General features: G+C 38.0%; 1 protein-coding gene across 1 annotated transcript in view; it reads right to left on the reverse strand.

Moving 5' to 3' along the window:
* The window catches only part of LOC124555696 (synaptojanin-1), a 135,064-nt gene that overhangs the window by 58,922 nt on the left and 59,014 nt on the right, over window positions 1–17,128 (reverse strand). Inside the window, exons 9-10 of the mRNA XM_047129701.1 lie at window positions 12,564–12,716; window positions 1,884–2,040 (exon numbers count right to left, since the gene is read on the reverse strand). Coding sequence (XP_046985657.1) covers window positions 1,884–2,040; window positions 12,564–12,716 — 310 coding nt within the window. The remainder of the gene's footprint in view (window positions 1–1,883; window positions 2,041–12,563; window positions 12,717–17,128) is intronic.

The following is a 17,128-nucleotide window of genomic DNA, read 5'->3' on the forward strand; positions in this document are numbered from 1 at the left end:
CATCATCTTCAACATCTTCTCAACCCTCTTTGAATTTTTGTGCCAATTGTAAACTCTTGTCTTACTCATAGTAGATTCGGTCAAAATCCAAAGTCACTATTTTGAATATGGCGCTGCACTTTGTTCCATTTTTCATGCAAAATTTAATGAAAATTCTTTGATCCATCTTTTTTGAAAGTAAAAATCCACCATGCACTCAAAAACATGTATAATCTTTTCGACTATCAACAATAACCTAAATATTCAAATCAGCTGAAAATGCAAACATAAATCAGAAACATGTGTACCAACAAGATGAAAATCAATTTTGAAAATTGGCTGTGGAACACCCGCGAAATTAAAAAATTCCTTTTACTTTTTCATCATACCTCGTATAAAATAAGAAAAACATTTTATGTAGAAAAGAAGGATTACATCACAGGAAATACATGTTTAAATCAAAGTATTTTTGGTGTTTTTATTCTGGAAGTTCCAAGAAGCTAGAGTTATTCTACACCCTCTGCTCACTTGCAAAAGGCATAAACAGTGCTCAATAGTTTTATCAGAGCATCATTTCAGTGATTTGCAGGGTATGGATGTAGGTGTAGGTGCAGGTGCATGTGAAGGAGCAGATGTAGGTGTAGAGAAAGGAGGAAAGCTCGAGGAGTCAAACAGAAGCATACCATCAGCAGACCTAGCGTGGAGCTTGCAATACACAGGCTGAGACATAAGTAGAGGGAGCAAGGGAATAAGAGCAAAGGACGTAGGTGGGCAAGGAGGGGAGGGGGAGTGTGCTTCCCAGCTCATTATTTTAATGAGTGCTTGTTCCAAAATGATGCCCCAGACAAATAAAATCATTAGGCTCAATTTGTAGGGAATTTAGTTCTGTTTAATTTAGTATTGCATGATGTTACTCAAAAAGTATGTTGTCTTCATGTTATGAGAAAAAAGAGAAGAAAATGGATTTTTTCCAAGAAAAATTTTATGTGTCCAAGTTGAAATTCATGATCAGAACATCAAATAAAATGTAAAAAGCATATCTTCAGAATTTCTCCAAAAATTTTCCAACAGGACCCCTTTCTGGTTTCCTTGTGACTTGCCTAATAAATTACCAGCCTAAATTAGCTGCATTTTTTATGGTACAAACATGGTTGAGTGAACTGTTTTTGCATTTGCTCTTCGTAAGCAGTTTCTAAACACAGCACTTATCTTTCACAAAGCTTTTTCAAGTTAATTCTTCATGTTAAATGTACTGAACCTTTTCTCCTGATTTGCTTATGGTGACAACTAATTCAAAAAGTTGTGATTACAGATAGTCAAATACCATATGATGTACTTTCTTGACTTTTAATCTGTGATTGCAGTTCTGCGATGTCCTTCACACTGATCATATTCAAGAGAAGCACATCCATATTTGAACTCAGCCAACCACTTCTTAATTGGTGAATATTAAGGCACAGACTCCTTGTAAGTCTTCACAAAATTCAGGTGAACTTCAGTTGACTATAAACTGTCCAAAACAAATAACTTTATGACAGCACAATATTCCATGTTGTTGGTTTGAACAAAACATGTGACACAACTACTTAAAAGGGGAAAAATTAACAAATCTATTACATATATAAAGTTGCAAATTTATTTACAAATTGCACAATATGCACCAAAATAAGAAAAGAAATTCTTTTGACACAAATGTCATCTCGGTGAAAAGTACAGGTATTCTCCCCTTTCTCTCCAAATGTAACGGATGTTTATAGTAGGAAAACATATCATTAAATGTGACTAATCTTGTGTTGAACATAAAATAAACCAATTTCAGTAATCCATAGTGTACCATACGATATCAAATAATAATCAGAACATCTGAAGAAAAAAGGATTGAAATTATGTTACGACTAACTTACCATGAAGTCTGTTTGCAGGTAAAAGAATGCGAGCTCTATCAGCCAGTTCTGTATTCAAGGTACTACCCAACAGAAGGATATCAATTGCCTCTTGTTTACTATTGTCTAAAAGATTGTTTTGAATTGTTCTAGCTGCTGATCTGGCTCCATCCATCAGCTGAAATAATGTATTTACTTTATTGATATCATCACAAATGAATATAATGTGAATTTTAAAGTAAAGAAATCCATACTGCAGCTTCTGCAGTACTAACAGAAACAAAAAATTAAAAAGACAACTTTTAACTGTTTTACAGAATCCACTAATGTCACTGAGTTATGGCAGAGAATATAAGCATGCAAGACGTACAGTATCTGCATTCTCCAAGATTATGCAGTAGCGGTCAAATACTACTACAGGATACATGCAGCTAACTTACAAAAATGGATTGCTGTTTTATGCACCTTCCACAGTTGCAATGCTACATGCCTAGCTCTTTTCGTTTATCTTAATAGAATGTAACTGCCCACATACTGCCTTGGCAATACTGAACACACTCATGATGTTCAATCTAGATAAATTATGTCAAAATTTGGTTGATGGTTTAAAGTGTATGATGTTAAAAATTCTTTAAGTTGGTACACAGCATTTGCTTTTTGTATTTATAGCTCTCAGAGGATAGGGCCTTATGACCCCAAAACCAACTGCACTGTAAACTGAACAACATAATAAATAATGTAGCTGAAAGTACAATTTGTTTCATACAATCAAATCACCCACAACTGACAAGCTTCTAATGACACTCCATTTATAATTGAGTCTACTAAGTACGTAGCATGTTCTTTCCAAAAAGACATACAGAATTAAAGTCAAGTAATCAATCACAAAACCATGGCATGCTACTGGAATAAAAATATTCTGCCACAGGAAGAGATAGCAACTTTGCACTCACAAAAGTCACATATCTCAGGCAGTTAGAGGCATTATAAGGCTTAGTCTCAGAGTTTCAATAAAGTAATCAGGAAATCAAAATTTTTGTGCATAATGACTGAAATTACCAGATTCAATGACAAATCGAAAACAACGCAGAACCTGATAAAGAGAGAAATAAGAAATACCTCCTCCAGCAATGTCAAAAATGTTGCTCTGAATGTTAACAATCCACAAATTGTTGACAGCAAGAAAACAGATGAAACATTTAGACCACTTGTTAACTGTCAGATCTCAAATACACTGTGTGACCAAAAGAAGGGAAGTACCCAAAAGACACAGTGAGATGTCAATGTAACTTCGCACATGTACACACCACCAACTGGTATGTTAATGACTAGAGTTGCAATTCTCTGTGCAGGGTAGAACAGGCATCAGAGTGCATTTGTGTTGCTCATATTTAGTGCTTTTAACCAGGCCTGATAGGGTATATAAGGGGTGTGAACAGCATCAGGTGCTGAGTGATCACTGAGAATGACACAGAGAAGCCGTGTACTCATGTGAGACAGTGTTACTAACACCTGATAGAGTCTGAAAGGGCCTCACTGTGGGTCTCCATTTGGCTCCCTGGTCAAATTGTGCAATATCCAGATATATGGGGAATTTGGATGTGACAGTAGCTATACTTAATTCTTACTTATTGTGCATGGTCTCCTTCGATATACTCTCCTCCACAACTGATACACTACTCCCAACTCCGTTTCCACTTCCGGAATCAATCTTCGTACCCATTTTGGTGTATCATGAGAAGTGCCATTTTCTTTTATTTCGTCTAGCGTTGCATATCTTTGTCCTTTCAATGTGGTTTTCAACTTTGGAAATATATATAAAATAAAAATAAAAAAGGCTGCAGGGACCAGGTCTGGATAGTATGGAGGATGAGGCAGCAAAGTGATTTAATTTTTTGTGCAATAGTCACGCACAAACAGGGATGAATGTGCAGGTGCTTTATTGTGATCCAAGGGCCATGAATTGTCTTGCCACATTTCAGGCCTTTTCCTTCTCACATTTTCTCGCAGGTGTTACAACACATTCTGATAGTAGCATCAATTAATGTTTTCTCCCTGTGGCACAAATTCATGATGAACTAACCCTTCAAAGTCAAGGAAAACAATTAGCATGGCTTTCACATTTGACCTGACCTGATGAGATTTTTTTTTTGGTCTTGAAGAACCTTTCCTGTCCATTGTGAAGACTGAATCTTGGTCTCAACATCATGACCATAGACCCACATCTCATCACCACTTATGATAATCTTAAGAAACATCCCATTCTCATCTGGGCGATCCAAAAGCTCTTCACAGATTGTGAGGCGAAGGTCTTTCTGGTCTGACTCATCAGCCATGGGATGAACTTGGTGGCAACACGATGCATTCCAAGATGCTGTGTCAGGATTTCATAATATGATCCAACTGAAATGTTACATTCTTCTGCAATCTCTCGGACAGTCAGTCTTTGAATAGCATGCATATTTCGTTGATGTTCCTGACAGCACGTCATTGGTAGACGTTGATGAGGGTCATCTAAGTTACCTTCCATTCAGCCATTTTTAAACCACGTGAACCATTTCAAACACTGAGAAGCACTCATCACCGTAGGCTTACTTCATCATTTGGTGTCTCTCTGTAAAGGTTTTCTTGAGTTTCATGCAAAATTTAATGCAGACATGTTGCTCCTCTAACTCTGCCATCTCAAAATTTGCAAACTGTGCAACACAATGTTCCATTCAATACAACACTGAACAATAATTAACACACACACAACAATGAAACTGCTGGCAGTTACACATCAAACACAGGAGTGGGCAGGGATGCCAATTGCATTTTGCTCCAACGCACCATTGGTACGAAATTACAAATGTTCCAAAATTTTTTGAACAGACCCCATCTTCTGAGTCGTTCTGCACCACTGGTTGGAGACTAGCAGTGGCTGGACTAGGGAACTACTGTCCCATGCATAGTTTGGAGTGGCGCTGTGATCAGGAAGGATGAACTGGTGATGAATGACACCACATTGTGTTCAGCAATGAATCACACTTTTACACTACCCCATTGTGTTCAGCAACGAATCACACTTTTACACTACCCCAGAGGCCATTGTCACCAGGTATGGTGGTTACCTGGAGAGAAGTTGCAGTCTTCAAATGTTTTGGAGAGATACAGTGGTGGTACTCCTGGCACAAGGTGCGAGGTGCCATTGGTTATGATTTCAGGTCATGGTTGGTAGTGACTGAGGGAACTCATGGCACAACCCTCATTCACACATGGCATGTGTGCATGAAGTGTTTGGCAAATGTATACTTTTACTTGGGCACAGCTCAGTAATGGTTCAAGAACAACGATGAGAAGTTCAATAGCTAGGGCAAATTCCACACTGACTTATCAAACAGTACCTCACAAGGTGCAGTAGACATTTTGTGTCAATCAATGGCAAGTCCGCTTAGTAGAAGAGCAATTGAAGTACAGGGCCCATGGAGAAATGACACAATCCTTGCAAAAATCCTGTAATCAATGTAGCAAAATCTGGAAAAGTGGGAGAGAATAATTTTTGATGATACGTCTGACACTACTTTTCATTTGCACGAAATAATTCATTGCTTTTGTCGAATTCTTGGTCTGGACATAAAAACACCTCTGTAACAATAAAATATTTAATCTCAACAAATTAAAGTCCCGACTGATAGAAGTCATCTGTAATGTAACACTTCCTCGACTCTTTACTCTGCTAGTCACTTGAGTAACAATTATATCTGCAACTGTTTAGATGCCAGTATGAACTGCAAGTTATTCAAAAAATTAATAATTTGAGAATTTTTGCTACAGTCTAAAAGCTTGAAATCTGTGTGTGTGGACTTTGTGCTACATGGCACTATGTCCTCTTGTCACGGCTGCTCTTCTTATTTGCCAATTTGTGAGCTAGACAGGAAGGATTGTACTAGACCACTGTTCTGTGTGTGGCGAAAATGATTAAAAAATATAAAAAACTTGCATATGCCTTAGCACCTAAAATTATCAAAATGCATTTCTTTCAGTGTATTGTTCCTGTGCAAAAAAGTTTCAACGTGTCAGACTGGACCACTCCCTTGTTGTGGAAGCACTGTAACAAATGTGTCTGGAAAGGCCAGGTGCAGAATCACAGTTTGGAGGGTCTTGGTCTCTGGTTCCTATTTCAGCTGGGAACATGGGGTCAAAAGTTTCTGCTTTAGCCTGAACTAAAAGCTATTTGTAAAGCCATTTGGACATCAGTCTTACTGTAGCTACTTTACAGTATATTAAGCAAAGTTTGAATGACAAACTGGAATTAGCACCCAGGCAAATTGTGTGAATAGACTAATTTCTTTAGCAAAATATTTTAATTAAGCTGAAATTAATGCTCCGCTAATGACACCATTTGTATGTGCACCTTTGAGATTTTATTTGAAAACACATCAAAAAAACACATTTTTGTCGGACTTTTTGAAGTGGACCACTTCTATACTTTATTGAAACTGATATGAATTGGTTCAAACATTGCACAGAGGCAGGTAAATGGATAAATTCAAAATGAATTTTTTTATCCAATAATCTTTATCCATTGTCAAGGTATAATTGTTTAAAGTCAAGCTAAATATACCACATGAAATTTGTTCTTACATGAATTGAATGCACGAATAAGGTTTAAACTGAAGTGAATAAATAAAAAATGCTTTCTTAAGATAAAACTGAAAACTTGCTTTCAGAACTCTAACTCTATTCAGATTTTACAAACAAAAAACTCGTTTTTTGAGAGTTTTTTTTAATGCATGCAACTTTATGTTTCAAACTTGTGCAAACTGGTTCAGATTTTTAAGAAGGTACACAAATACATGTTATTTTGTGAGAGCTTTATCTGTTGCCCCAATGTAAGCAACAATAAAAAAACCTATACCAGATCAGTTGTCGCCTGAGTCAACAAAAATCTATATCAGTTGCCACGCTATGGCAGTCTAATGTGAAATTATGGTAGAGTAAAAGTTGGGAAGCAGAACGAAAAATGCTCCTATCTTAACACGAAAAAGTGAAAGGCAACTATGTCCTGGTCAGAGTTAGGGATGTAAAATAAGAGAACTAGCTTTTCAACTTATCTCGCAGCTTGAAAGACATTTAAATCAAAACATCTTGACATATTCATGCTTTTTTATGAGTTGAACCTACTTGCATCTCCCAATTTATTGGCTAAAGTCTGTGATCCTGTGCACAAAATCAGAAGGATTTGTCAGCCATAGTAAACGATATACAATATCATATGGCTAAAGGGCATACATGTAATAGTTAAAAAAGTTTTTCTGGAGGGATAAAATCCCTGAGGGTGGACTTGTTCCTGTGGGGGAAGCTGAAACAGTTTTTTGATTTCTGGGTTGGGGAGGCAGGGGCTGGTGGGGTGGGAGGTCAATTTTTGCTGTGAGAGGACCAATTTTCCACCAAACCCACCACTTTAGAAGTATATTGAGGGATGTAAGAGCAAACACACTCGATTTTATGTGCTTCTTGAGAGTAGCATGCATCTACAATAGGGAGTAACAGAGTGTGGGGTTGCATGTATAATACGAAATATCCAAGAGTATGGGATGCATGCATCCCAAATTTTAATGACACGTTGTGTCTTACTGCAAGAAATGACACATGCTATGTTGGATGACACGTTGTGTCATACTGCAAGAAATGACATGCTATGTTGGATGACACCATGGCATGTGTCACAGTATATGACATGATACCGCATATCATGTTACTTTACTTGACATGATGAGTTGCACTGCATTGCCTTGCATTAAATGACGTGAGTATTAATACTAACAAATAATAAAAGTGTGAATATGTCACAATGTTTTGATTCAAATGTCTTTGAAGCTGCCAGATACTAGTTCCCTTCTTTTACAACCCTAGATCTGCCAAGGCCATATTCACCTTTTTGGGGCTATGAAAGAAGCATTTTTCATTTTGATAAGTGTTGTATTTCATTGATGACCACACTTTTGGATTTGGACCTGATTGTGATTATGACACGACAATATATCATTGGAATCTGGGATCTGTTACAGGGCCTTTGCTGTTTTGTATAATCACCAACAATAGTCAATAAGGAAAAAACCCAGCTTCACAATGTTCACTAACAATATAAGCATTGTAGTGGATATACTTCTATTTCAACATTAGAATTATGTACAATGAGATGTTGAAAGAGATTGTGGTGTGTTTCACTGGCGACTCACTCTAAATAAACCTAAATGAAACTACAAGGGATGTTCAAAAAGTAAAGCAACACATTTCTTTCACAGTCAAATTGGTCGAAAAAATTAAGAATTTGTTGTAGGGCATCGTGGAATATTCCCACTTCAGCTCCTATAGTTTCATGAAGTTCTGATATGTGGCGGTGTAATGCATTACATTCAAAATGGCACACGTTAACAGAGATGTGTTCCAAGCAGTGGAAAACCAGAGCATCGCAGATGTTCATAGGCACTTGCAGAATGTTATGGAGACCTGAAAGTGAACAACAGCATGGTGAGTCACTGGGTGAGGCGTCTGTCATTGCAACAAGAGCCCGCAAACTTGTCCAATCTCTTGTGTGCTGGCCAGCAGCACACAGCTGTGACTCCTGCCATATTGGAACAGACGGACACACTCATTTGAGGTGATTGATGGATCATGATCAAACATTTTGCTGCTCAGTTGGCTGTCTCTGTTGGTACTGCTGACACACCCATCCACTTGTTGGGGTATTCAGAGGTGTGTGCCGGTTGGGTTCCTTGCCACCTAACAGAAGAACATAAAGAGCAACGAAGGACCATCTATGCAGAATAGCTTATATGTTATGAGGCTGATGATGGCAATTTTATGTCTAACATCATTAAAGGTGAAACTTCCTGGCAGATGAAAACTGTGTGCTGGACCAAGACTCAAACTCGGGACCTTTGCCTTTCGCATGCAAGTGCTCTACCAACTGAGCTACCCAATCATGACTCATGCCCCGTTCTCACAACTTTACTTCTGCCAGTATCTCGTCTCCTACCTTCCAAACTTTACAGAAGTTCACGTTCGAGTTCGAGTCTCAGTCCGGCACACAGTTTTAATCTGCCAGGAAGTTTCATATCAGTGCACACTCCGCTGCAGAGTGAAAATCTCATTCTGGAATCATCCCCCAGGCTGTGGCTAAGCCATGTCTCCGCAATATCCTTTCTTTCAGGAGTGCTAGTTCTGCAGGGTTGGCCGGAGAGCTTCTGCAAAGTTTCGAAGGTAGGAGACAAGATACTGGCAGAAGTAAAGCTGTGATGACGGGGCATGAGTCGTGCTTGGGTAGCTCAGTTGGTAGAGCACTTGCCCGCGAAAGACAAAGGTCCCGAGTTCGAGTCTCGGTCTGGCACACAGTTTTAATCTGCCAGGAAATTTCATATCAGCGCACACTCCGCTGCAGAGTGAAAATCTCATTCTGGAATCATTAAAGATGATGAAACATAGATTCACCATTGCATACTGGAGACAAAATGGTTATCCATGGATCGGCACTACACCACCTTTGCTCCAAAAGTAAAAGTTCAAAGCCACACCCTTAGCTGGTAAAGTCATGGTGGCAGTCTTCAGGGACTCTGCAGGGGTTATTCTGCTTGATATCCTCTCTCATGATGCAATGCTCATCACTGAACTGTACGCTGCTACACTCAGGAAACTGAAGAAACGACTTCAGCATGTTTGTTGCCACAAAAATGCAGAAGAACTTCTCCTTATCCATGACAACACAAGGCCTCACACAAACCTGGGCACTCAAAAGGAGCTCACTAAACTTCAATAGACCATTTTTCTTCATCCAACCTACAGCCCAGATTTCGCACCTTCCAACTTCCAGCTGTCTGGCCCAATGAAGGAGACACTGTGTGGGAAGCAGTACATGGATGATGGGGAGGATGCTGATGCAGAAAGATGTTGACTCCAATATTGACCAGTAGAGTGATACCGTCCGGGCATACAGGCCCTCCTAGTAATGTGGTGCAAGGTCATCGTACTGAATAGAAACTATGTTGACAACACGGTTTTGTAGCCAGAAGAATGGGAAATAATATGGTGTATTGGAATAATGAATAAAGCCAAGCAGCTTCCAGAAAAAAGGTGTGCATTACTTATAAAACGAACCTTGTAGTTTCACAAAAACCATAAGAATTCAGAAGTAATTCACATTACACATAACTGACCAACCTATAAAGCAAATATACAAAATTGTTACATATTCACACACAGTAATCTGAACTGGAAACATTGTAACATCTTTTACACACAAGAAAAGGCATAATCTTCTTCAGCAATATGCCAATTCAAAGAAAAACCTCCATGGTGCAGAGAAGAGTACTAATGTTCACATGTGGCATATGTCCGAACATGTCATATCAAATCCTTTTCAAATCGCTTGATGATATGATCGCAACGTGCTTTCCTTGATAAATTTTGTTATAAGCTACTCCTCTAATGTGACAGAAAGAGAGTATATCACACCCATAAAACAATACAAAATGATGGTCAACTCTGCAGGCTCTAGTACTTGTCGATAAAACAAAGGGTGTAAAGTACGTTAATACTGTTGTTGTTGTTGTTGCGGTCTTCAGTCCTGAGACTGGTTTGATGCAGCTCTCCATGCTACTCTATCCTGTGCAAGTTTCTTCATCTCCCAGTACCTACTGCAACCTACATCCTTCTGAATCTGCTTAGTGTATTGATTTCTTGGTCTCCCTCTACGATTTTTACCCTCCACGGTGCCCTCCAATGCTAAATTTGTGATCCCTTGATGCCTCAAAACATGTCCTACCAACCGATCCCTTCTTCTAGTCAAGTTGTGCCACAAACTTCTCTTCTCCCCAATCCTATTCAATACCTCCTCATTAGTTACGTGATCTACCCACCTTATCTTCAGCATTCTTCTGTAGCACCACATTTCGAAAGCTTCTATTCTCTTCTTGTCCAAACTGGTTATTGTCCATGTTTCACTTCCATACATGGCTACACTCCATACAAATACTTTCAGAAACGACTTCCTGACACTTAAATCTATACTCGATGTTAACAAATTTCTCTTCTTCAGAAACGATTTCCTTGCCATTGCCAGTCTACATTTTATATCCTCTCTACTTCGACCATCATCAGTTATTTTACTCCCTAAATAGCAAAACTCCTTTACTACTTTAAGTGTCTCATTTCATAATCTAATCCCCTCAGCATCACCCGATTTAATTTGACTACATTCCATTATCCTCGTTTTGCTTTTGTTGATGTTCATCTTATATCCTCCTTTCAAGACACTGTCCATTCCGTTCAACTGCTCTTCCAAGTCCTTTGCTGTCTCTGACAGAATTACAATGTCATCGGCGAACCTCAAAGTTTTTACTTCTTCTCCATGAATTTTAATACCTACTCCGAATTTTTCTTTTGTTTCCTTTACTGCTTGCTCAATATACAGATTGAATAACATCAGGGAGAGGCTACAACCCTGTCTCACTCTTTTCCCAACCACTGCTTCCCTTTCATGCCCCTCGACTCTTATAACTGCCATCTGGTTTCTGTACAAATTGTAAATAGCCTTTCGCTCCCTGTATTTCACCCCTGCCACCTTCAGAATTTGAAAGAGAGTATTCCAGTTAACGTTGTCAAAAGCTTTCTCTAAGTCTACAAATGCTAAAAACGTAGGTTTGCCTTTTCTTAATCTTTCTTCTAAGATAAGTCGTAAGGTTAGTATTGCCTCACGTGTTCCAACATTTCTACGGAATCCAAACTGATCTTCCCCAAGGTCCGCTTCTACCAGTTTTTCCATTCGTCTGTAAAGAATTCGCGTTAGTATTTTACAGCTGTGACTTATTAAACTGATAGTTCGGTAATTTTCACATCTGTCAACACCTGCTTTCTTTGGGGTTGGAATTATTATATTCTTCTTGAAGTCTGAGGGTGTTTCGCCTGTCTCATACATCTTGCCCACCAGATGGTAGAGTTTTGTCAGGACTGGCTCTCCCAAGGCTGTCAGTAGTTCTAATGGAATGTTGTCTACTCCCGGGGCCTTGTTTCGACTTAGGTCTTTCGGTGCTCTGTCAAACTCTTCACGCAGTATCATATCTCCCATTTCATCTTCTTCAATTCTCTATCAAGCAGAATTAAATTCATGAGACAATAAATCTTTATTCATGTACAACCTAAGGAAGTATCTGCCTCTCTACTCTCTGGATAAATTCTTTACCAAAAGTTATTAAAATCTGAAAATTCCCTCCGTGTATATCTGTGATAAACACATTTAATGTGTAGTTATTTTTTATTGTTTCTATTTGAACAAACCAAATATGAGAGTTAAACTTAGCCACTATGGATCTTTTTTAATACTTTGATTATATATTAAATCAACTGTAACAACAAATAGCAGCAACCAGTAACTCAATGAAATATTTGTTTAATTTCACTGCCAGTTTCAAGCAACTTTCAGATAATCTTAAAATGAGGCTTGCAGAAGACTTACATTATGATTCTTGAAGTACTTTATGACTGGTTCAGTTAGTTTAGCTATAATTGATGTGAGGGTATAATGAGTAAAAAATATTTCAGTTTGAAATTGCACAGGTGTCTCTCCCTTGCATGACAAATTGAAGTCCATTGTAGCAAAGAGAGCCAATAAGGTACTAAGCTTAGATTTAATATTACTTAATGTGTTTAATCCTTTCCACGTACCTTGGAACCACCTTGTATTGCTCCTGTTCCTGCATATATCTTACTCACTTCATTGCCATTATTAATCCACATCTGCCTAAAAACTTCTTCGAAACGTGATACTATTTGATGTTTTTCCATCAAGTTCAACAAGTGTAGTTGTTTTGCTAATATCTAAAGAAAAAAAAAATCACATTGGTGAAAATTCAGTAAAAACCTTAAAAGAATTAAATCATTAAAGATATTTGCAGATATAGTGCATGCACAACTGCTATTGATCACTCTCCTCCTATCCATTAGGAATAATTAGATTAGAGAGATCAGTGTTACAAGTGATACAATACTTGTATCTCTCACAATAAACATAAAGGGTAGTAATCTTTGCGCCATTAAAAAAAATAAAATAAAATAAAATAAATAAATAAATATCTGAAATTTTTGCAGCTTCGATTTCCAACGCAATCAATCCCTAGGACAACAAGTGAAACTTTTTGTGGTACTGTGTCTTAATTTTTGGGATGTGTGTTCACTTGTATGGGGGGAGATGAAAATCCTAAAAATATAGCTTCAATGGACCAAAGCATTGCAGATACTATATTAGCAGTAAAATTTACAATGAAAGCAGCAAACTTCCTCTGGTTCTCTTTACATTACAGAGCCCATCATGTACAAGTCTTTTAATACATTTTAGATACTGTGGGCTTTTGATAGCTATTTGGCTGAATATTAACAGAGTATCGGGGAAGAGTTTTGTATTTTTAGACTTAAGTGAACTTCCATCACCCACGCTTCAGCCACTGCAAAACTTTGATTTCCGTACCACTTTTTTACTTTTTTTTAACGCAAAGAACATTTACATTTTATATTATTTCTAGAACATTCTAAAAAACATTGGGCAACATCAACCGTATGTTTGTGAACTCAGCAGCAAAATAACTGACAATGCAGAAGTAAAGGGAGACTACAAAAAACAGATTTGCAAGAGCAGAATAAAAAATTCTGAAAAAAGAGAAATTTGTGTACACTGAATGTAAGGTTAGCTGTTTGGAAGTCTTTTCTGGAGGTATTTGTCTTGAGTGCAGCCTTGTACAGAAATAAAATATGGATTATAAAATGCACAGACAAGAAGGAAGTCAGCTCTTGAAATGTTGCACTACAGAAGAATGATGAAGATTAGATGGTTAGACTGGATAACTAATCAAGATGTGCTGCATTGAACTGTAAAGAAAAGAAATTTATGACAAAACTTGACTAAAAAAAGGAATCACCAGATAGGGCACTTTGACATATCAGGTTGGTTGGTTGATTTAGGGGAGGGGACCAAACAGCAGGATTACCAGTCCCATCGGATTGGCTGTGCCCTTTCAAAGGAACCATCCCGGCATTTGCCTAAAGCGATTTAGGGAAATCCCAGAAAACCTAACTCAGGATGGCCAGACGCGAGTTTGAACTGTCGTCCTCTCGAATGAGAGTCCAGTGTGCCACCTTGATTGGTGACATGGCAGGAAACAGTAGGGACCAATGACCTCAGCAGTTTGGTCCCTTAGGAATTCACACACATTTGAACATATCGGGAAATAGTAAATTTGGTAATGGAAAAAAGTGAGTGAGTGAGTGCGTGCGTGTGTTGTGGGGAGGAAGGGGGGAGGGGGTGGAGAGTGTAATAATTGTAATGGGAAACTGAAGCTTGATTTCAGAAGGCAGATTCAAGTGGGTTGCAGCAGTTATGCAGAGATGAAGAGGACTGCACAGGATAGCCTTGTGTGGAGAGCTGCATTGAACTAGTCCTCCAATTGAAGACCGCAACAATAACAAAACTCAATTACATACAGCTCTATTTCAATGAACCTCCACCAGCACGCACAACACATCTTGCATATGAGGTTGGAACAAAATGGCATTCTACTTATTGAAAGGAAAGTGTGATGTCATGTTTGTATGTATGTAAATATTTTTAAATTGGGCAAGACATCTATCTGTTAAGTATGAAAGTATTGACTTTATGGACATAACTGCTGTGACAGTCCACAAAGCACATTTTGAGGGTTCAGTTTATCACTGATGAGCATCGATACTTGTCCAAATAACTGCTGAGAACAGTGTTATCTAATTGTGTTATGAAAGGACATATTTACTTTTATCCAGGCAAACTACAAATAATTTTCAGGGAAGTAAATTTGAAGAATAACTGAATACTGGGTAATATGATTCAACAGCACTGAAAAATTTGTACTGCATAACGAATGTCGTCTGTGTCTCTTATCACATGAATGCAATTTCTAGTTTCTTTTCATTGTTATTGTTTTAATTTGTGCATCAATTCCGGTTACAAAACGCATTAGCTAAATGACTTTTTTTTCTAAATTATGTTTCAATTTTCGTGGCATGGAGACATACATTTTTCCATTTTGTGAACCACATATTAAAAGAGAAGTTTATTTATTTGATTTATATTTGTTTTATACTTCAAATTGTTATTTTTTGTTTTACATTCACATTTTTCCCTTGGTTTACTGTTGTACATACATGCATTTTGTTAATTGAAAATAATACACAACTCATTATTATGATAGAAAGTAATTACAATAATGATAATCTGTAAGGAAATGCTTAAAACATAATGTTTTTTAAGTCCATAAGCATAAAATGAATAAAATTTCTTGCCGCAATATACATGATGGAGAAGACAATACGAAACAAAATTCTGCAGGACTTCAAATGGTCATGGCTGATCCTCTAAACATCATGATTTGGAAGAGGCATATTTCAGTACATTTGCAAGCATTGACGAAGAGAATTGATCATGTACTAATGGCTACAGTTTGATTATACTGTTTCTCAAGTGGAGATTGACACCATAATCATTCAACAGAACTACAGTCCATTCAAAATTACTTGATAGTTGACGTCTGTCACTTGCTGCTATGGTATTGCCCCATCGGCTGCTGGCTAGTGCTTGGTTATAGGTAACACACAAACAGTGCAAGTCACTTCACAACTGCTGTTAATGTGTAACACAGAGCGATGTTGGAAATAGCTGTCATAACGTATGCTGGAAATGAGAAATGCTCTGTCAACAGCTGACTAAGTGACCAATGACTGAACTGCGGTAGATGAATTTAAAATCTTGTTCTAAGCGAACCACAACCTTTAACGTGTAACATTTCTGAGAAAGAAGCAGAACTAAAATCATGATCACTTTGTTCATGGCTATTAAAGCTAACCTCTACAAGCAAATTCAAGATAGAAAAAGTTCAGTTTCAGTGCTAAAAGCAAACTGTTATTTATTAATATCATTTGTTACCTGAAACTATCTTCAAACTGGTTACACAAGCTGTCGTATTACCACAACCAATGAGTAGTCCTTGTAGGCACTCAGTTGCAGATTATAGATCACAAAAAGTCAATATGTTCTACATCTATATCTACATCCACACTCCGCAAACCACCTGACGGTGTGTGGAGGAGGGTACCTTGAGTACCTCTATCAGTTCTCCCTTCTATTCCAGTCGCGTATTGTTCGTGGAAAGAAGGATTGTCGGCAAAAAAAGAAATGCAGCAGTTGATGAGATCAGAACCCACGGCCTTCAACATGGCTGGTTATTATGCTAACCACTGCACTCAAAATACAAGACTGAGGCAGTATTTGTATATTTGACAGTGATCACTCAGTCACAATGATGAATTGCAGCCTTCAAAAGCTTGGTCACACGCAATCTCATGTGAAGCTGAATCGTCTCTTATGCAGAAGTATCCAGTAGTGTGTTTAGACAGTGCTGCATATGAAACAAGTGCATTTCATTGACATCATTGTGTGTGTGTGTGTGTGTGTGTGTGTGTGTGTGTGTGTGTGTGTGGTTATCATGTATGATGAAAAAAACTAAATAAAGGTGCCAAACCCATGATTTGGGATCCAATCACATCGAGAAAGAAAGCCAGACAACAAACGGGACGTGAAGTGACTAACTGTTGTTGCAGTTTGGCAATGGCAAACAATCCAGTCATGACATTGAGTGCTGTGATTGAAGGAAACAAGCTCTTACACAAGGAGTGTCAACTATCAAATAATTTTAATCACACTGTAGATCTGAAAGTCTTCTCATGAAGTTCTTCCAACATCGAAAGCTGTATACATCCCACAGCTGCAACTGTGCCGTCAAGCCCTTTGGGATCACTAGATGACCAAGTTCCTTGTGCTCGGGTATGATGCCCTGAATGTTTCTTTCACACTGACCACTGCTAGAACCTAACAACAAGACAGATATTTCGCCCTCAATGGGCAAGAAAACACATTTCAAATGTCTTTCAATCTGGACAGAAGTCTGTTTACCAGATTTCGATGCTGTCACAATGACATTTGGGGCTTCAAATAGAGATTCATGAATTCTTGGCCCAAACTTACCATTAGTTTCTTTTACAACCATGAAAAGGATCTCAAAGGGCTCTATGGCATAAGTACAGATGTAGAATGTATACAGCTTTCAATGATGGAAGAATTTTGTGAGGAGACTTCCTGATCTAGCTCTGCTGAATGATTATGATGTAAATATCCACTTGAGAAACAATACAATTGCATTGCAGTCAGT

Source organism: Schistocerca americana, chromosome X (assembly GCF_021461395.2).
Source record: "Schistocerca americana isolate TAMUIC-IGC-003095 chromosome X, iqSchAmer2.1, whole genome shotgun sequence".
NCBI lineage: Eukaryota > Metazoa > Arthropoda > Insecta > Orthoptera > Acrididae > Schistocerca > Schistocerca americana.